The sequence below is a fragment of the Melanotaenia boesemani genome, chromosome 2 (genome assembly GCF_017639745.1).
Source record: "Melanotaenia boesemani isolate fMelBoe1 chromosome 2, fMelBoe1.pri, whole genome shotgun sequence".
Classification (NCBI taxonomy): Eukaryota; Metazoa; Chordata; class Actinopteri; order Atheriniformes; family Melanotaeniidae; genus Melanotaenia; species Melanotaenia boesemani.
Genome location: NC_055683.1, coordinates 1921093 through 1943612, shown reverse-complemented (window position 1 = coordinate 1943612; position 22520 = coordinate 1921093). Strand labels below are relative to the sequence as shown.

The following is a 22520-nucleotide window of genomic DNA, read 5'->3' as shown; positions in this document are numbered from 1 at the left end:
AGAATGTTATCAAGGACAGTAAACAGCAAAATGCCACCACAGACTATTTCTCCACAACACCTGCTTCCACAAAATAAACCACGCAATGGCATCCTGAGCCAGAAAGTACTCCACAACAATAGTTAACAGATTTTTGGCATCAGGTATTTTTCTAAAGTCACTAAGGATATCTGCCATTAGGCTCTAGACGCCTCTATAATAATATCTATATAACCCTTTATATAACTTATAGACTTGTCTGGCCTCTGTTTTGTATCTAAGATTATTGAGAAAGTTGTATTTCACCAGCTTAATGACTTTTTAAATGAAAGCGGAAATCGTGATAAATTTCCGACCTCATCACAGCCCTGAACAGTGAAAGCAGAAGTTGTTTGAGGAATCATAATAATGCAAAGTTCTCTACTGAACAAATGACGGCCAAACATCAACATTATGATCATTTTCTAAGTTTACTGGAAAACCGACTCTGTTTCTTCCACTTACGAGGTTAAAAGGGGCATTCTTGCCAATCAAGCTGTCGGATCTGAGCGGGTCATCTGGCTAATCGCCCAAGTTAAATGGAGTGAAAACTCTGATAAATGATGCCTCCACTTAGCTTGCACCCGGTCACAGAACACAGCAACTCTTCTGCTGAGTGAATTCCCCAGTTTCATCACTCTACCTCATCTCCACAGTAGCAGCAGCACAATATAGTCCGAACAACTGTGAAACTTAAGCTCATCTTGGCAAAGCAAATTTGTTAAGCACAGCACAGCAGCCAGACCATCATTCTGTTTGGTTGGACAGGACAAGTGGGAAAATTCACCCAAAATAAAAACCAGTCTGATCTTGTAAAGTAACGGTCGTCAGTAACGTTTCATCCCCAGTAACGGTAACAATGTTGTAACGATGGAAAGAGTAATTAGTCCGATTACCAGTTACTGAAAAAAGTAATGCCGTTACTCCCATCCCTGTCTCCAGTCTGGATTAGACCGGCTCAGACTGGATTACTGTACTGGTCTTTAACAGGACTTCCTAAAAAGATGCTGCTGCTGGAGTTTTAACCAGATCTAAGGTTACGTTCACACTGCAGGTCTTAATCCTCAAATACGATTTTTTAAAGAAATCCCATTTTTTGTGTGGTCATTTACATTATCATTTCAATGTGACCTGTATCACACTGAAGTGACACGCATGCGTAAAGGATAACACAATGTCATGTAGTATTTACGGATGTAACTGGATGCTTCATGTCTGTTTATCAGTTTGGAAGTTCTTGCCCATTGCGAACCGATAAAATTATGCCCTCTTAAGAAATGAGATAAAGAGACCTAGGAAAAGGAAAGCACAAGTGTAAACAATGGCAGTGAACTGTAACGGGATTTATTAGTACTCGTATCGGTACTCCGTATTGGCAAATGCTCAAGTACTTGTAAGTAAGTACTTGTACTTGAACTCGATCAGTGCATCCCTGTGGAGAATCTCAACTACTGCTCATCAAAAGTTTCAGCTTGTAACACACCAGCCGTCTCCTCCATCACTCAATTATTAAACGGTAAGTTCACGTGATGTCGCTGCTGATTTGAAAATATCCCAAATTTTCCTACACTTGCCGCCTGCTCGTCATCTGTCTTCCCCTTTCATCGTTTGATTCCTAGTCCATTTCCCACCACCACGCTTCTCTGCATCTCAGCGGTTCCACCTCGTGTTGATCATTAAAAGATATATATTACTGTCATGTTCACCAGTCTCCCTTATTAGTGACAAATTATTTTGTCTGTGAACGGCTGTCAGTGCCAGGCTGACCAATCAGCTACACCAATGTAATGACCCATGATTTTATTTATTTATTTATTTATTTTATTGATTTTTCTTTTTTGACAAGGAGGCCGGTCAGGCCACTTTCAGGCCACCAGGAATTGTTTTCTGCAAAATGGGTCATCTAAGTCACATCTTTCAGGACAGCCCTTCGTGTTTGAAATCACATAATGAAACAATATAATGTGTGCAAACATCACAGCAACAGCCCCACTTCAGTTCACAAACACATTACATGGCTTTTGGTCGCTGGTTACTAGAACTGTTAGTTGTCTACTTAACAGCTGGTTGTAATTTTAATGGCTGTTCTTTAATTGAACACATTAGGCTACAATAGATAGAATTTTATGGCAACAACAAACACTGAAAGTAAATTTTGTTCAATTTAAATGCATGTTGCACCAAGATTAAACCTTTTTCTTGTATGCAGCATGTCAGATGTTCAGTGGATTGGTAATGCTTGGGAAAAGGGAGGTTTCACAGAAATGTCTTTGAAATGTCAAAGGGTAAATGAGTAGGTCCTCTAAGGGATCTTTGTCACAGAAAAACAGCCCTTAAGCAAAATTTGAAGATGTGACATCCTAGAAATTACAGCTGTTAAGAATCCTTTGACTGTGAGGCATCTTGCATCCCTACTAGCTTCCTGTTTCGCCTCACAGTTGTTGGCTCCAGTCCAGGCCTCGGGCCAACGGGTGCTACATTGAACAGTCAAAAGAAACCATTGAAAAATAGATTTATGGAAAATTAACCTTGGGCTCATTTTTATCCTCACTCTGTCAACAGGTGGCAGCAGTCTGCATGTGCACATGGCTGAAAAAATATAGCTGTGGTTGTCGCTGACCAGAAAGAAAACACATTCAAAAAGTAGTTCATGTAGGTACGAAAGATGGACAAGTTTCTATGACTCTATGACTATGGATAGATTGGAAAAGTAGTCATCGTTCTTTCATGTCAGTGAATTAAACAAATGATCCTTTATGTGAAAAGGTCACTTGTAATATTTGTTTCCATTTGTCTTTATTTACATTAAATGTCTTATTGGAAAAGTCAGAACCACATCAAGCAAAAATATGAACATTTTGTGAAACTTAAGATTTCTTTTGTCAAAGTTTACAATTTCTGTCAAACTTTTACTAATGCAAAACTAAGTTTTATGAATAAATGTGGAAACAGGAGGAAAGGGGGAGGAGAAGCTGCCTTATTTAAAGATTCATTCCAGTGTAAAGAGATTCCATTAGCTGATTTTACTTCTTTTTAATACCTTAGTTTTATTTGAAGGGGCATTCCTAAAATCCTATTTGTAATCATCTACAGACGTCCAGGACACTGTGTGAATTTTATTGATGAATTTTCTGAATTATTGTCGGTTGTCTCTACTGATTTTAACCATTTCATCTTAACTGGGGATTTTAACATCCACATAGATAACATGACGGATGGTAATGTCAAGGAATTTTCTTCCATATTGGATGTTTGGTTTGTGGCAACATGTAAAAGAACCGACCCACATTCGAGGTCACATTCTGGACCTGGTTATTTCAGGGTGTTGATATTTCTTCTGTTGCGGTCACTGACTCGGCCTTTCTGACCATTTTTGTACTTTGTTTGATTTACTGATCACTCAGAATGTCCAACCAACCTGCTCCTCGGTTAGGAAGAGGTACATTAAAGAAAGAACAAGTGTTAAGTTTGAGGAGGCCATAGCTATGTTACCAACAACCAGTGCAGAGTCAGTTGATGGACTCCTGGATCATTTCAATCTGAAAGTCATGAATGTAATGGATGCTGTTGCACCAATAAGAATCAAGAGCAACTTGAGCAAACAGAAAACACCATGGAGAAACACCACTGTGGTTACCAGCCTAAAAAGAGAATGCAGAAAAACTGAGCGGAAATGGTGGAAAAATAAACTTCAAATTCACTATGAGCTGTACAAACAAAGCCTGCATAACTATAACAATGAGCTATGAAGGCCAGAGAGCTGCATTTATCTGGAATGATTAACAGGAATGTCAACAATTCTCGCACTCTGTTTGCTATGATTGAAAAACTTACTAATCCTCCTAAGCAGATAAGCCCAGAGCTCCTTTCCACTGAGAAATGTAACCAATTTGCCAACTTTTTTAGCCAAAAAATAAAACAATTAGGCAAAATATTAATTCCACACAGTCACACAAGAAAACTAGTCTGTGTATAAAACCCGGAAATAATTCTGATGTCATGTCGCAATTTAAAATGGTGAATTTAAAAGTCCTAAAAGAAACAGTTTGGCATTTGAAATCAACAACATGCACTCTGGACATGATCCCATCCGACTTTTTAAAAACAGTTTTTACCTCAGTAGAAAGTGGTCTCCTACTGATAGTTAACAGCTCACTGGCATCAGGCATTTTTCCCAAGTCACTAAAGATAGCTGCTATTAAGCCTCCTAAAGAAAAGGACTCTAGATGCCTCTATAATGAACAACTATAGACCGTCTCTAACCTCTTTTATTTCCAAGATTATTGAGAAAGTTGTATTTCACCAGCTTCATGACTTTTTAAATGAAAGTGGAAATCTGGATAAATTTCAGTCCGGCTTCCGACCTCATCACAGCCCTGAAACAGCTCTGGTCACAGTGTTAAATGACATTAGGTTGAATACTGATTCTGGTCAAGTATCAATCCTGATTCTGGTCAAGTATCAGTCCTGGTTCTGGTCTGGTGTCAGTCCTGGTTCTGGTCTAGTATCAGTCCTGGTTCTGGTCTAGTATCAGTCCTGGTTCTGTTGGATTTGATACTGTAGATCATAGAATCCTGTTGCACAGGCTGGAAAACTGGGTTGGACTTTCTGGAGCAGTCCTTAACTGGTTCAGGTCCTATTTAGAAGGCCGAAGTTATTTAGTTCCGATTGGCAGCTATGAATCTGAGCGAGTGGCCATGACTTGTGGAGTCCCCCAGGGGTCAGTCCTTGGACCTCTTCTGTTCAGCTTGTATATGCTCCCTTTGGGTCAAATATTACAGAACTATAGCATTTATTATCAAAGTTATGCTGATGATACACAACTTTATGTGTCTCTGTCACCAGATGACTGCAGCCCAACAGACTTATTGTGTCAGTGTCTGGAGCAAATAAACATCTGGATGAAGGAGAATTTTCTACAATTAAATGAAGACAAAACTGAAATTATTCTGTTTGGTAGCAAAGAGAAGAGGGTCAGCATTGGTAAACACCTGGAGACTCGGGCTCTTAAAATCACCGACCAAGTTCGTAACCTGGGAGTGTTGATAGACTCAGATCTGACTTTCAGCAGCCACATCAAAGCTTCACTAAGAAGCTTTTTATCAGCTCAGAAACATCGACAGAATTAAAAGTTTGGTCTCCCAGAAAGACCAGGAGAAACTCATCCATGCATTCATCTCCAGTAGGCTGGATTACTCTAATGGTCTTTAACAGGACTTCCTAAAAAGAGCATTAAACATCTGCAGCTCATCCAGAACACTGCTGCTAGAGTTTTAACCAGGACTAAGAGATCTGAACACATCACACCAGTTTTAAAATCTTTACACTGGCTTCCAGTTTATATTGGTTTCCAGTCACAGAATAGATTTTAAACCCTTCTGATTGTTTACATCCCAGAATGGTTTAGGCCCAGAATACATCTGTGATATGTTCAGAGAATATAAACCTAGCAAAGCTCTTAGATCCAAAGACTCTGGTCAACTAGTCCAGACCAGAGTCCAGACTAAACATGGAGAAGCAGCTTTTAGCTGTTATGCTGCAAACAAATGGAACAAACTGCCAGTGGAGATTAAACTTTCACCAAATGTAGACATTTTTAAATCCAGGTTAAACATTTCTTTTCTCATGCGCCTATGCATGAAATCTGCATGTTAATTTTTTTTAACTCATCTTGTATTTAATCATTTTAATGTAAGTTATTATTTTATTGTGATTATGTGTTGATGCCTTTTACTATTTCTAAATATCTGTAATGCCTTTGTTTTATGTAAAGCACTTTGAATTGCCCTGTACATGAAATGTGCTGTACAAATAAACTAAGAAAATAAATAAATAAAACACTGACTTTATGTGGCTTTCTGTGGGTTTTGCGAACTGTATGAAAAACTTCTTTGTGTGCAAAGTGATGGCCTGTTACCTGGAACAAAGCTTCCTTGGACAACATCCTTGTATGCCCACCAACCCTCATCCAGCTTTGATGTAATAGGCTGAGCTGCTGGGATACAGAGAAAAAACAAGAGAATAGTTAGCATTGCAAGTCAGATACCGAGGGGAGTTTTTTTGCTTGTTACTTGATAATAAATAAAACTATCCTTAATATAGAAACTGTTAGAAACTGTTATTCAAGTTTACTGGCAAAATCATGAATAGTGCTAAAAGAAATAAATGGGTAGAAGCACATTTAAATGGAAAGTCACTCATTTTTATTCGTTTTGTTGTTTTTTAACTTAACTGGTAGATAAATACGTTCACAATTTTCAGATTTTACTGAGGGTTTTTACTGATGTTGTGATGAGAACCAATTACCATACAGTTGGTTTTAGGTACATTCAAAACAAGTTGTTGTGATTTACCCATTTTACAACTGCTTTTAAAGCTTCTTTTGAAACTGAATTTAACTCATCGCTATAGAATAGAAATACTTTATTAATCCCTTCAGAGAGCCCTCAGGGAAATTTGGGAATATATGATATGATATGATATGATATGAGTGCTAACCTATATAAGGTTGAGTCATCAGCATACGTTCCAATGTTTGTCCTTCTCAGAACAAGTGGTAGGTCATTAGTAAAAATAGAGAACAATAAGTGTTAACCTGTGGTACTCCACAAGAATCATCAGAAAAACAACCATTAAAACTATTTATGTTCTTAGATAGTTAGTTAGATAGCTTCTAAGAAAGGACAATGCAGACACCTCAAACTCATAACATTTAAGTTTTTCCAGCAAACCTCAGCTGATAAGTCTGCCGGAGGACCTCAGGGTTGCAGAGAACATTCAGGTTTTTAAGACTCGGTTGAAGACCCATCTATTCAGCTTAGCTTTTAGTTGATATTCAGTTATTTAAGTCTTAATTAGTTTCGTAATATTTGGTTTTATTACGTCTGACGTTTTATACACTGAGTGCTCTTTTACTGCCTTTTATTGTTTCTGGATCCTTCCAGTGTTTCCTCTACGGGGGTCCGTCTGTACTGGGGGTGGTGTCCGGCTGTGGCTGATCGATGCGGTGGGACGTACGTCTTGGCGGTGGGGGCTGGTGTTTCAGCCAGGTCTCCCCGGGCCGCCGTGCTCCTGTGTCCCTGCAGTTGCAGAAACTTGGCAGAATACTGTCCCACCCTTGGTGCAGATGGATTCCCTTCTGATGAGGTTTCCTCATTTGTCCATCTGCACCTGGCATCATGTACTTTGAATTTGAAGGAGTGTTTGTGCGTGTATGGGGGGTGGGGGGTGAGGGTGATTGGACGGGAATGTTTTTAAATGTAAGGCGCTTTGAGCCACAATCTTGTACGAAAGGCTCTTTATAAATAAAGTTTTGATTTTTTTGATTGATTGATAATGAAAATAAAATAAATACAAACAAAAGGCTGTCTGATTAAAACAGGTTACCCTTTTACATCAACATCCTGCTAGTTTCCTCCTCAGAACGAGCTCAATGATTAAAAAAAGAAATACAAGAGAGACGTGCTGGGACAGAAAAGCAGATCAGCTGATCGCCGACAGTCACGTCATGGTTTAAAGGGTGCGACACCCATGCAACAGTCTTATCCCAGCTCATGTTCCCCATTAGTGGAAAATCGCTAATTAATAATTCATTTTTATTTTATTGGGTTATATTGTCGTGGAGGTCCATTTAACATTTAAGAAAAATGTGTTTTCAATTGTTTGTCATTATACTTTGAGTCAAACAGGATCATTTTTTTAATAGTAACATCAAAGTTTATCCCAAGAAAAATAAATCCAGCACCCAGATTTCCATTTGTTTGTAAAATAACAATGCTGTATGAGTCATGCTTTCTTCAAATGTAATTAACCATGTAATTTGTTCTGTGTGGGGTCTGAATGCAAACTCTAATCACTTTGTGTTATATATGAGATGATTCAGTCATTAACAAGAAATAACCTCTGAACACATTCCAGCCATTCTTACATCATACCTTAGAAAATGTACTGTAACTGGAAAAAACATTTAGACAAATAAAAGGGTCATTTTCTGGAGAAAAAGTTAGACATGTATTTCTCAGATTTATATGTGGACACCAGGTGAAGCTCTTGACTCTGTTTCATTCAAATGATTGCTTAAAAGATGCACTATAGAACTATAGAAGATTGTCTCATTGATGTGCTGTCTAACGGCTAATTCAGCATTTTTCTTGCATCCTACCTGTACCGTGGGATCTCTCCATGAATCAGCCATGGTTTAAAACGGCTATTGTGGTTACATCTGCTTGCTAGCATGTGATGTGGTCAGAAATGGAAAGTCTGCTGCAACATCATGTGGCGTCCGAGGTGAAAAAGTTGTCTATTGTGGTTTCTCAGCCTCAGGGCGCCGGTGGGAAGCGACGGCTCCAGAAATGAACATGTATGCACATATAACCATGTTTATTTTATTCATTAAATACTGCCTTAGAAATGTTTTTTTTTTTTTTCCTTGACTCTAGATGTCTTTATTTTACAGTTAGTGCAAAGGGGTGAGAAAAAAAGGGGAAAAAACTACAGAAAAAAGGGTTAGAGATAGAGTCAGATGTGCAGCAAAGGGCCTCAGGTGGGGCCAAGCATCTCATCTAAGAGCACTGGCCTGAGGCAGCAGTTCAACCAGTGTAGCTAAACACCACCCCATGATGATCAATATTAACTTAACATTAAACACAAAACATTAAATAATAAAACGCATACTATGCAATCTGCAACTTTTCCAGTCAAGGACAGAAGTTACATTTTCTTCTCCTCTGTCCCTTTGTGTTTGTTTCTTGTGTGATGTGAACAAATCACTACCAACCTCCTCCTCTTGGAGGATCAGACAAAAGTGGAAAGTTGCACATTATGTCTTGCTGCCATGATGTTGATTGGTGTCAACCAAGGCAAATGTAGTGGGAGCGAAGACAGTTCTAATGACAGTGTCCAGGTCCCTTCGAACTCTGTCACCACTGTCGCATTCCACAGTTCCAAGATTCCCAAAAAAACACCATTTTCCTTAATTTGACCCACACTGATAGATCTAAAATCCATTTAAATAGATACGGGTCAAATTTGACCCAAAACAGCCTCAGTCTGCAAAAATTTATAACATCTATACAAAAGTATAGAATTGAAAAATATTTTCATTTCTGTGTATTTTGTATCACTTTAAGAAAAGTCATCAAATTTCAGACCAAAAAAAGTGGCGTTTAGGGTATTTTCAGTGCTATCAAATGTCAAAACGGGTTCAATTTGACCCAAACATTATGTAAGGGTTAAAGTAATTTATGCCATGGTCTACAGCTGATTGGCTGTAGGGTGTCCAATAAAAAGTGATAATGGACACCTATGAAAGAAGTTCCGGTCAAATAACCATGTTGAACCAGCAGCGGTCAGAGTCCACAAACGTTAAACCAGCAGCAGTCAGAGTCCACAAACGTTAAACCAGCAGCGGTCAGAGTCCACAAACGTTAAACCAGCAGCGGTCAAAGTCCACAAACGTTAAACCAGCAGCGGTCAGGGTCCACAAACATTAAACCAGCAGCGGTCAGGGTCCACAAACATTAAACCAGCAGCGATCAGAGTCCACAAACATTAAACCAGCAGCGGTCAAAGTCCACGGACGTTAAACCAGCAGCGGTCAGGGTCCACAAACGTTAAACTGGCAGCGGTCAGAGTCCACAAACGTTAAACCAGCAGCGGTCAGAGTCCACAGAAGTTAAACCAGCAGCGGTCAGAGTCCACAAACGTTAAACCAGCAGCGGTCAGAGTCCACAAACGTTAAACCAGCAGCGGTCCGAGTCCACAAACGTTAAACCAGCAGCGGTCAGAGTCCACAAACGTTAAACCAGCAGCTGTCAGAGTCCACAAATGTTAAACCAGCAGAGGTCAGGGTCCACAAACATTAAACCAGCAGCGGTCAGGGTCCACAAACATTAAACCAGCAGCGGTCAAAGTCCACGGACGTTAAACCAGCAGCGGTCAGAGTCCACAAACGTTAAACCAGCAGCGGTCAGGGTCCACAAACGTTAAACCAGCAGCTGTCAAAGTCCACGGACGTTAAACCAGCAGCGGTCAGAGTCCACAAACGTTAAACCAGCAGCGGTCAGGGTCCACAAACGTTAAACCAGCAGCAGTCAGAGTCCACAAACATTAAACCAGCAGCGGTCAAAGTCCACGGACGTTAAACCGGCAGCGGTCAAAGTCCACGGACGTTAAACCGGCAGCGGTCAGAGTCCACAAACGTTAAACCAGCAGCGGTCAAAGTCCACGGACGTTAAACCAGCAGCGGTCAGGGTCCGCAAACGTTAAACCAGCAGCGGTCAGAGTCCAAAAACATTAAACCAGCAGCGGTCAAAGTCCACGGACGTTAAGCCAGCAGCGGTCAGGGTCCACAAACATTAAACCAGCAGCGGTCAGAGTCCACAAACGTTAAACCAGCAGCGGTCAGAGTCCACAAACATTAAACCAGCAGCGGTCAGGGTCCACAAACATTAAACCAGCAGCGGTCAGAGTCCACAGACGTTAAACCAGCAGCGGTCAAAGTCCACGGACGTTAAACCAGCAGCGGTCAAAGTCCACGGACGTTAAACCAGCAGCGGTCAGGGTCCACAAACGTTAAACCAGCAGCGGTCAAAGTCCACGGACGTCAAACCAGCAGCGGTCAGGGTCCACAAACGTTAAACCAGCAGTGGTCAGAGTCCACAAACATTAAACCGGCAGCGGTCAAAGTCCACGGACGTTAAACCAGCAGCGGTCAGAGTCCACAAATGTTAAACTAGCAGCGGTCAGAGTCCACAAACATTAAACCAGCAGCGGTCAGGGTCCACAAACGTTAAACCAGCAGCGGTCAGAGTCCACAAACGTTAAACCAGCAGCGGTCAGGGTCCACATACGTTAAACCAGCAGCGGTCAAAGTCCACGGACGTTAAACCAGCAGCGGTCAAAGTCCACGGATGTTAAACCAGCAGCGGTCAGAGTCCACAAATGTATAACTAGCAGCGGTCAGAGTCCACAAACATTAAACCAGCAGCGGTCAGGGTCCACAAACGTTAAACCAGCAGCGGTCAGAGTCCACAAACGTTAAACCAGCAGCGGTCAGGGTCCACAAACGTTAAACCAGCAGCGGTCAAAGTCCACGGACGTTAAACCAGCAGCGGTCAGAGTCCACAAACGTTAAACCAGCAGCGGTCAGGGTCCACAAACATTAAACCAGCAGCGGTCAGAGTCCACAAACATTAAACCAGCAGCGGTCAAAGTCCACGGACGTTAAACCAGCAGCGGTCAGGGTCCACAAACGTTAAACCAGCAGCGGTCAGAGTCCACAAACATTAAACCAGCAGCGGTCAAAGTCCACGGACGTTAAACCAGCAGCGGTCAGGGTCCACAAACATTAAACCAGCAGCGGTCAGAGTCCACAAACGTTAAACCAGCAGCGGTCAAAGTCCACAAATGTTAAACCAGCAGCGGTCAGAGTCCACAAACATTAAACCAGCAGCGGTCAGGGTCCACAAACATTAAACCAGCAGCGGTCAGGGTCCACAAACATTAAACCAGCAGCGGTCAGAGTCCACAAACATTAAACCAGCAGCAGTCAGAGTCCACAAATGTTAAACTAGCAGCGGTCAGGGTCCACAAACATTAAACCAGCAGCGGTCAGAGTCCACAAACATTAAACCAGCAGCGGTCAAAGTCCACGGACGTTAAACCAGCAGCGGTCAGGGTCCACAAACATTAAACCAGCAGCGGTCAGGGTCCACAAACGTTAAACCAGCAGCAGTCAAAGTCCACGGACGTTAAACCAGCAGCGGTCAGAGTCCACAAACGTTAAACCAGCAGCGGTCAGGGTCCACAAACATTAAACCAGCAGCGGTCAGAGTCCACAAACATTAAACCAGCAGCGGTCAAAGTCCACGGACGTTAAACCAGCAGCGGTCAAAGTCCACGGACGTTAAACTGGCAGCGGTCAGAGTCCACAAACGCTAAACCGGCAGCGGTCAAAGTCCACGGACGTTAAACCAGCAGCGGTCAGGGTCCACAAACGTTAAACCAGCAGCGGTCAGAGTCCACAAACATTAAACCAGCGGCGGTCAAAGTCCACGGACGTTAAATCAGCAGCGGTCAGAGTCCACAAATGTTAAACCAGCAGCGGTCAGAGTCCACAGACGTTAAACCAGCAGCGGTCAAAGTCCACGGACGTTAAACCAGCAGCGATCAGGGTCCACAAACGTTAAACCAGCAGAGGTCAGAGTCCACAAACGTTAAACCAGCAGAGGTCAGAGTCCACATACGTTAAAAGGCAGCGGTCAGAGTCCACATATGTTAAACCAGCAGCAGTCAGAGGCCACAAACATTAAACCAGCAGCGGTCAGAGTCCACATATGTTAAACCAGCAGTGGTCAGAGTCCACAAACATTAAACCAGCAGCGGTCAAAGTCCACAAACATTAAACCAGCGGCTGTCAGAGTCCACAAATGTTAAACCAGCAGCGGTCAGAGACCACAAACATTAAACCAGCAGCGGTCAGAGTCCACATACATTAAACCAGCAGCGGTCAAAGTCCACGGACGTTAAACCAGCAGCGGTCAGGGTCCACAAACGTTAAACCAGCAGCGGTCAAAGTCCACGGACGTCAAACCAGCAGCGGTCAGGGTCCACAAACGTTAAACCAGCAGCGGTCAAAGTCCACGGACGTTAAACCAGCAGCGGTCAAAGTCCACGGACGTTAAACCAGCAGCGGTCAGGGTCCACAAACGTTAAACCAGCAGCGGTCAGAGTCCACAAACGTTAAACCAGCAGCGGTCAAAGTCCACGGACGTCAAACCAGCAGCGGTCAGGGTCCACAAACGTTAAACCAGCAGTGGTCAGAGTCCACAAACATTAAACCGGCAGCGGTCAAAGTCCACGGACGTTAAACCAGCAGCGGTCAGAGTCCACAAATGTTAAACTAGCAGCAGTCAGAGTCCACAAACATTAAACCAGCAGCGGTCAGGGTCCACAAACGTTAAACCAGCAGCGGTCAGAGTCCACAAACGTTAAACCAGCAGCGGTCAGGGTCCACAAACGTTAAACCAGCAGCGGTCAAAGTCCACGGACGTTAAACCAACAGCGGTCAAAGTCCACGGACGTTAAACCAGCAGCGGTCAGAGTCCACAAATGTTAAACTAGCAGCGGTCAGAGTCCACAAACATTAAACCAGCAGCGGTCAGGGTCCACAAACGTTAAACCAGCAGCGGTCAGAGTCCACAAACGTTAAACCAGCAGCGGTCAGGGTCCACAAACGTTAAACCAGCAGCGGTCAAAGTCCACGGACGTTAAACCAGCAGCGGTCAGAGTCCACAAACGTTAAACCAGCAGCGGTCAGGGTCCACAAACATTAAACCAGCAGCGGTCAGAGTCCACAAACATTAAACCAGCAGCAGTCAGAGTCCACAAATGTTAAACTAGCAGCGGTCAGGGTCCACAAACATTAAACCAGCAGCGGTCAGAGTCCACAAACATTAAACCAGCAGCGGTCAAAGTCCACGGACGTTAAACCAGCAGCGGTCAGGGTCCACAAACATTAAACCAGCAGCGGTCAGGGTCCACAAACGTTAAACCAGCAGCAGTCAAAGTCCACGGACGTTAAACCAGCAGCGGTCAGAGTCCACAAACGTTAAACCAGCAGCGGTCAGGGTCCACAAACATTAAACCAGCAGCGGTCAGAGTCCACAAACATTAAACCAGCAGCGGTCAAAGTCCACGGACGTTAAACCAGCAGCGGTCAAAGTCCACGGACGTTAAACTGGCAGCGGTCAGAGTCCACAAACGCTAAACCGGCAGCGGTCAAAGTCCACGGACGTTAAACCAGCAGCGGTCAGGGTCCACAAACGTTAAACCAGCAGCGGTCAGAGTCCACAAACATTAAACCAGCGGCGGTCAAAGTCCACGGACGTTAAACCAGCAGCGGTCAGGGTCCACAAACGTTAAACCAGCAGCGGTCAGAGTCCACAAATGTTAAACCAGCAGCGGTCAGAGTCCACAGACGTTAAACCAGCAGCGGTCAAAGTCCACGGACGTTAAACCAGCAGCGATCAGGGTCCACAAACGTTAAACCAGCAGAGGTCAGAGTCCACAAACGTTAAACCAGCAGAGGTCAGAGTCCACATACGTTAAAAGGCAGCGGTCAGAGTCCACATATGTTAAACCAGCAGCGGTCAGAGGCCACAAACATTAAACCAGCAGCGGTCAGAGTCCACATATGTTAAACCAGCAGCGGTCAGAGTCCACAAACATTAAACCAGCAGCGGTCAAAGTCCACAAACATTAAACCAGCGGCTGTCAGAGTCCACAAATGTTAAACCAGCAGCGGTCAGAGACCACAAACATTAAACCAGCAGCGGTCAGAGTCCACATACATTAAACCAGCAGCGGTCAAAGTCCACGGACGTTAAACCAGCAGCGGTCAGGGTCCACAAACGTTAAACCAGCAGCGGTCAAAGTCCACGGACGTCAAACCAGCAGCGGTCAGGGTCCACAAACGTTAAACCAGCAGTGGTCAGAGTCCACAAACATTAAACCGGCAGCGGTCAAAGTCCACGGACGTTAAACCAGCAGCGGTCAGAGTCCACAAATGTTAAACTAGCAGCGGTCAGAGTCCACAAACATTAAACCAGCAGCGGTCAGGGTCCACAAACGTTAAACCAGCAGCGGTCAGAGTCCACAAACGTTAAACCAGCAGCGGTCAGGGTCCACAAACGTTAAACCAGCAGCGGTCAAAGTCCACGGACGTTAAACCAGCAGCGGTCAAAGTCCACGGACGTTAAACCAGCAGCGGTCAGGGTCCACAAACGTTAAACCAGCAGCGGTCAGAGTCCACAAACATTAAACCAGCAGTGGTTAGAGTCCACAAACATTAAACCGGTAGCGGTCAAAGTCCACGGACGTTAAACCAGCAGCGGTCAGAGTCCACAAATGTTAAACTAGCAGCGGTCAGAGTCCACAAACATTAAACCAGCAGCGGTCAGGGTCCACAAACGTTAAACCAGCAGCGGTCAGAGTCCACAAACGTTAAACCAGCAGCGGTCAGGGTCCACAAACGTTAAACCAGCAGCAGTCAAAGTCCACGGACGTTAAACCAGCAGCGGTCAGAGTCCACAAACGTTAAACCAGCAGCGGTCAGAGTCCACAAACATTAAACCAGCAGCGGTCAAAGTCCACGGATGTTAAACCAGCAGCGGTCAAAGTCCACAAACATTAAACCAGCGGCTGTCAGAGTCCACAAATGTTAAACCAGCAGCGGTCAGAGACCACAAACATTAAACCAGCAGCGGTCAGAGTCCACATACGTTAAAAGGCAGCGGTCAGAGTCCACATATGTTAAACCAGCAGCGGTCAGAGGCCACAAACATTAAACCAGCAGCGGTCAGAGTCCACATATGTTAAACCAGCAGCGGTCAGAGTCCACAAACATTAAACCAGCGGCTGTCAGAGTCCACAAATGTTAAACCAGCAGCGGTCAGAGACCACAAACATTAAACCAGCAGCGGTCAAAGTCCACGGACGTTAAACCAGCAGCAGTCAGGGTCCACAAATGTTAAACCAGCAGCGGTCAGAGTCCACAAACATTAAACCAGCAGCGGTCAGAGTCCACAAATGTTAAACCAGCAGCGGTCAGAGTCCACAAACATTAAACCAGCAGCGGTCATGGTCCACAAACATTAAACCAGCAGCGGTCAGGGTCCACAAACGTTAAACCAGCAGCGGTCAGAGTCCACGGACGTTAAACCAGCAGCGGTCAAAGTCCACGGACGTTAAACCAGCAGCGGTCAGGGTCCACAAACGTTAAACCAGCAGCGGTCAGAGTCCACAAACGTTAAACCAGCAGAGGTCAGAGTCCACATACGTTAAAAGGCAGCGGTCAGAGTCCACATATGTTAAACCAGCAGCGGTCAGAGGCCACAAACATTAAACCAGCAGCGGTCAGAGTCCACATATGTTAAACCAGCAGCGGTCAGAGTCCACAAACATTAAACCAGCAGCGGTCAAAGTCCACAAACATTAAACCAGCGGCTGTCAGAGTCCACAAATGTTAAACCCGCAGCGGTCAGAGACCACAAACATTAAACCAGCAGCGGTCAGAGTCCACATACATTAAACCAGCAGCGGTCAAAGTCCACGGACGTTAAACCAGCAGCGGTCAGGGTCCACAAACGTTAAACCAGCAGCGGTCAAAGTCCACGGACGTCAAACCAGCAGCGGTCAGGGTCCACAAACGTTAAACCAGCAGCGGTCAGAGTCCACAAACGTTAAACCAGCAGTGGTCAGAGTCCACAAACATTAAACCGGTAGCGGTCAAAGTCCACGGACGTTAAACCAGCAGCGGTCAGAGTCCACAAATGTTAAACTAGCAGCGGTCAGAGGCCACAAACATTAAACCAGCAGCGGTCAGGGTCCACAAACGTTAAACCAGCAGCGGTCAGAGTCCACAAACGTTAAACCAGCAGCGGTCAGGGTCCACAAACGTTAAACCAGCAGCAGTCAAAGTCCACGGACGTTAAACCAGCAGCGGTCAGAGTCCACAAACGTTAAACCAGCAGCGGTCAGGGTCCACAAACATTAAACCAGCAGCGGTCAGAGTCCACAAACATTAAACCAGCAGCGGTCAAAGTCCACGGACGTTAAACCAGCAGCGGTCAAAGTCCACGGACGTTAAACTGGCAGGGGTCAGAGTCCACAAACGCTAAACCGGCAGCGGTCAAAGTCCACAAACGTTAAACCAGCAGCGGTCAGGGTCCACAAACGTTAAACCAGCAGCGGTCAGAGTCCACAAACATTAAACCAGCGGCGGTCAAAGTCCACGGACGTTAAACCAGCAGCGGTCAGGGTCCACAAACGTTAAACCAGCAGCGGTCAGAGTCCACAAATGTTAAACCAGCAGCGGTCAGAGTCCACAAACATTAAACCAGCAGCGGTCAGGGTCCACAAACGTTAAACCAGCAGCGGTCAGAGTCCACAGACGTTAAACCAGCAGCGGTCAAAGTCCACGGACGTTAAACCAGCAGCGGTCAGGGTCCACAAACGTTAAACCAGCAGCGGTCAGAGTCCACAAACGTTAAACCAGCAGAGGTCAGAGTCCACATACGTTAAAAGGCAGCGGTCAGAGTCCACATATGTTAAACCAGCAGCAGTCAGGGTCCACAAATGTTAAACCAGCAGCGGTCAAAGTCCACAAACATTAAACCAGCGGCTGTCAGATTCCACAAATGTTAAACCAGCAGCGGTCAGAGACCACAAACATTAAACCAGCAGCGGTCAGAGTCCACATACATTAAACCAGCAGCAGTCAAAGTCCACGGACGTTAAACCAGCAGCGGTCAGGGTCCACAAACGTTAAACCAGCAGCGGTCAAAGTCCACGGACGTCAAACCAGCAGCGGTCAGGGTCCACAAACGTTAAACCAGCAGCGTTCAGAGTCCACAAACATTAAACCAGCAGCGGTCAAAGTCCACGGACGTTAAACCAGCAGCGGTCAGGGTCCACAAACGTTAAACCAGCAGCGGTCAGAGTCCACAGACGTTAAACCGGCAGCGGTCAGAGTCCACAAACGTTAAACCAGCAGCGGTCAACGTCCACGGACGTTAAACCGGCAGCAGTCAGAGTCCACAAACGTTAAACCAGCAGCGGTCAGAGTCCACAAATGTTAAACCAGCAGCGGTCAGAGTCCACAGACGTTAAACCGGCAGAGGTCAGAGTCCACAAATGTTAAACCAGCAGCGGTCAGAGTCCACGAACGTTAAACCAGCAGCGGTCAGAGTCCACGAACGTTAAACCAGCAGCGGTCAGAGTCCACGTACGTTAAACCGGCAGAGGTCAGAGTCCACGAATGTTAAACCAGCAGCGGTCAAAGTCCACAAACGTTAAACCAGCACCAGTCAAAGTCCATGGACGTTACACCGGCAGAGGTCAGAGTCCACAGACGTTAAACTCCGTCCTTCAAACGCTTCTATGGACATGCCAGTATCTTTATGAAATGTGACGATCAACGACGATGTTGCATTTAATTTTAAATAGGTCGTCATCTGTCTTTCTGTCTTGATTATCTTACTTACTTGATACAGAGTGAATGGTGGATAACCTTATAAAAACTTGCTAAAAACTTGCTTGATACACATTTAATTATCAGAGTGAATGGTGGATAATTTTTCTTGCAATAAAAACGATTTAGGAAACTATCTGTGGACTTTGACTGTTTGAAACAAAATGTGACATCATCCTCTGGACACAGACAATCTGTAACAGCTGCACCCGCCCTCTGAAATGTTTGTCATGTAACATAACGTTAAGCAGCCATCTTCCTTCCTTCCACCTCTAATACAACAGCTGACTGACGAGCTGCAGGTTCTGTGTGCCGTTACCTTGGCAACACGTCACAACAAAATAGTCCACTCAGCTGCTTCTTGTCAATAACTTAGGATTTTAACGGTAAAAAACAACATTAACATAATAATAATTGATTTAATATTCATTTCTTTCGTAAGTGATCATGGCATAAACGGGGTCATGCCCTTTGAGGTGTCCATTATCATCAATAAATGACTTTGCGGAAGTCCATTAATTTATGATAATGGACACCTCGTCAGGCATTATCCCCTACATATTTAGATGGGATAATGTCTCCTTTACATTTACAGACTTGTACTGACGCTTTGGGATTCAAATAGTCAGCTTTAACACAAGCTGCTATGATGTTATGTCAAACCCTAACTAATGGCATTTTAACACCTTAACCTAGCCAATTACTACTCAATACCTAAACCTAAAAGAAAATAAATCAATAAAAAACTAAATCAAAAAAAGAAATGCTACATAGAACAGTCTGAATGTTCAAACCGCAATGAAACAATATTCTTGTAGTTATTTTTTGATGGTCACAAATATAAAAAAGAGGAATTTCAGACAGTTGAACAAAGGGACAGATCTGATCATTCCTATCCACTTATATAAGGGTGGTTTGACCCATAGAAATCTCCCAGGAAGCAGGCAGCAGACAGGTGGTGCAAATAGAGTGAAAATAAACAGACAACCAGACTATTTATGCTGGTAGCCAATTCAGGATACACGAGGCAGACAACTAATTCTCAGGCTGTCAATGACTGGTTGTTGTCCTGTTACCATCCGGCTCTGCAAGTAACAAACAGCCAGCGGGTAACAGTAAAATTACAAAAAAAAAAAAAAAGGCTAATTTACCTGACTGCAGACTGGAACTATGATGTCTCTAAAGTCTCATCAGTCATGTATTTCAATGAGCAGTGTGCACTTCTTTAGCTGAAATGTGCTCTATGATAGGTACTGTTGGGATTTGACCAAGCATCAAGCTAAAGCAGTCAGTCTGTTTAATTCTAATTTTCTGGTTTTCCGTTTTATTCATGTCATGTAAGGCCAAGGCGGTCATACTGTGTCGTGTTGTGACGTGACGTGTTGTGACGTGACGTGTCGTGACGTGTAATTATGAGGCCAGATCAGTCTCAATAGGAATGAACTCACGCCAGGTTTTTCACAAATGCACATGCTCTGGTTTGCGTTTGTATTTCAGAATCGGAAATGCACACTTGCTGTTTCACAAATGCACATGCTCTGATTCACAAATATAATTTTGAGGCACACTTGTAAGATTATACGAATTGCTGAACGTGCATTTACGAACTGCTTCTCATTTGTGAACATCTCTGCATTCGTGAGAGAATTCTCTGCGGTGGATTTTGAGACTCCCCTGACGTCGCAGGGTAACGAATGTCACCATTGGTTGACTAATCTGTCAATCAAATTTCCGAGTGTGATTGACAGATTCATCAGTCAATCAGGTGTGTTTGCATTCAGCCAATCATACTGCTCCTTACATTTTCTCCATACTTTTAAACCTGTCGCAGAGCTATTTGAGCATGGTAGTTCAAGTCCAACTAGCGGGCAGACATGGAGGAGACGCAACAATCACAACCTGTAAGTAACACATTTATCTTACATTCCCTCGTTGTAAATCATGTAATTGTTAATTCGATAACATTACATGATTTATGGAGAAAATGTAAGGAGCAGTATGATTGGCTGAATGCAAACACACCTGATTGACTGATGAATCTGTCAATCACACTCGGAAATTTGATTGACAGATTAGTCAACCAATGGTGACATTCGTTACCCTGCGAGGGAGTCTCAAAATCCACCGCAGAGAATTCTCTCACGAATGCAGAGATGTTCACAAATGAGAAGCAGTTCGTAAATGCACATTCAGCAATTCGTATAATCTTACAAGTGTGCCTCAAAATTATATTTGTGAATCAGAGCATGTGCATTTGTGAAACAGCAAGTGTGCATTTCCGATTCTGAAATACAAATGCAAACCAGAGCATGTGCATTTGTGAAAAACCTGGCGTGAGTTCATTCCTATTGAGACTGATCTGGCCTCATATGTAATGACCTGTTGTGCCATGTTGTGATGTGACATGACATGACGTAACGCCGGGCTATTCAATTGGCGGCCCCCGGGCCTGGTCCGGCCCCTGAACAATTTTATACTGGCCCTTAGAATGTTCTGTAATTATTACATATGGATAGTCTCCTATAATGCATGCCTATGACTAATTGTACATACAATCGTGCATAAAAGCAGTTAGAATATACCTGTTTTAGCCAGATATATATTTTTGGGGGAACGGCAAAAGACCAATCAGAAATTGCCATTCGCGGCGCAGTGCAACGCTCTGACTGCCCTGACTTGTTTTTAATTTAAGCAGGTTGAAGGTTGGCTAACGCTAACAACACAAAATGTCTTTCTCTACCTTAAAAAAAAAGAAAAGTTGATTCAGAGAACAGGCAGTTTAATGATGAATGGACAGAGAAATATGCGTTCATCGCTGTCGATGCAAATCCTGTGTGCTTAATCTGCAACGAGTGCCTCGCCGTGTGTAAAGAGAATAATTTGAGAAGACATTTCAACACAACGCATGCTAACTTTAACGCTACTTTTCCACTGGATTCTACCGCTCTGAGGCAGAAAATACCGGGGCTTACATTTTGTTATGAGCAAAGACGCCGGATATTGTTCCGGGCTTGTACAGATCAAGAGAGAGCAATGGCGGCATCGTTACGAGTAGCATGGATATTGGCAAAAAAGAAAATGCCATTTACAGACTCGGATACAGTCAAGGAGTGTATGCTGGCATCCACTGATGAGGTGGTAACAGATGAGAAAACACGAAAAAGCGTTACTGATTCAATCAAACAAATTCCAATATCTGACACCTCAAATTTAAGGAGAGTCGAGTCCCTTGCATCGGACGTTTTCGAGTTGCTTTTGGACAAGCTGAGGAAGGCTGATGTGATGTCTTTGGCCGTGGATGAGTCGACAGATAACAGTGATGTTGAACAGCTATGACTCTATGTGCGATTTTTTGATGGAGAATGTTTTCGCGAGGATCTGCTTGGTCTAATTCCCCTGGAGGGGCAGACCACCAGTTTAATTTTTTTCACCAAAATTGCTGCATTCTTTGAGAAGAACAACTTGGATTTGGCGCGCATCAACATGCTGGTGACGGATGGTGCGCCCTCGATGGTTCGCGGGGATCAGGGGCTCGCCGCGAGGATGGCAGCCGCGGCTCCCCAGATAAGGTCGCTGCATTGCCTCATCCACCAAAGCCTCCTGTGTGCCAAACTCAGTGGTGAGTTAAAAGAGACCATGGACTTTATCCGTTGCACCTCCAGTTTGCAACAATGCCTTTTCCGAAAGCTGTTGACTGACATGTCTGCTGAATACAAAGATTTGCTCATTCATAATGACATTAGATGGCTTAGCAAAGGAAACTCATTGAAACTTTTTTGTGAACTAAGAGATGAGATTCTGGTGTTTCTTCGGTCTTCAAAACTAAAAAATGCTGGCAAGTTTCTGTCTCTAATGGAAAATGATGAGTTTAATGCCACTGTTTGCTTTTTGAGTGATATTTTCCATCATTTGAACCAGCTCAACATGAAGTTGCAGGGCAGAGATAAAACAGTTTCAGAACTTGTGGAGAAACTTCATGCTTTTCTAAGAAAGCTCTCACTCTTCTCTACTGATCTTTGTCCTGGGAAGATGCTCCACTTCCCCACATTAAGGGAATCTGGCCTGCACCAAGATGATGTCAGGCTTTATTGAATCATTGACAAACAACTTTGCCACCAGGTTTGATGATTTCAGCATCTCCAGTGAAGTGATGAGATTTGTTAAGGACCCTTTTTGTGTGAATGTTGAGTCAGACTTTGCATTGAAAGGAAAGGAGCTGGTACCATCATTGGATGAGGGTTTTTTACAACTGGAGCTTATTGACATTCAGTCATCAGATGACTTGAGACAGTCATTGCAGCAGGCAGGTTATGAAAAATTCTGGACCCATGTGGTTAGCCAAGAGAAATTTCCACACTCAAGGGGTCTTGCACTTTTTCTTCTGACAATGTTTGGCTCAACATACACTTGTGAGTCGTCATTCTCACACATGAATGCCATTAAAACACACAATCGCATATCCCTCACTGAC

At 44.0% G+C, this 22520-nt stretch overlaps 1 protein-coding gene across 3 annotated transcripts in view; it reads right to left on the bottom strand.

Annotated features, from left to right (window-relative positions):
- The window catches only part of LOC121650162 (carbonic anhydrase-related protein 10-like), a 169344-nt gene that overhangs the window by 143129 nt on the left and 3695 nt on the right, over window positions 1-22520 (bottom strand). For 2 of the 3 annotated variants that reach the window (XM_042001527.1, XM_042001536.1), the window contains exon 2: window positions 5936-6010. In XM_042001527.1, coding sequence (XP_041857461.1) covers window positions 5936-6010 — 75 coding nt within the window. Of the gene's footprint in view, window positions 1-5935; window positions 6014-22520 lie in introns of all 3 variants that reach the window. The other variant, XM_042001519.1, reaches the window with a different exon arrangement.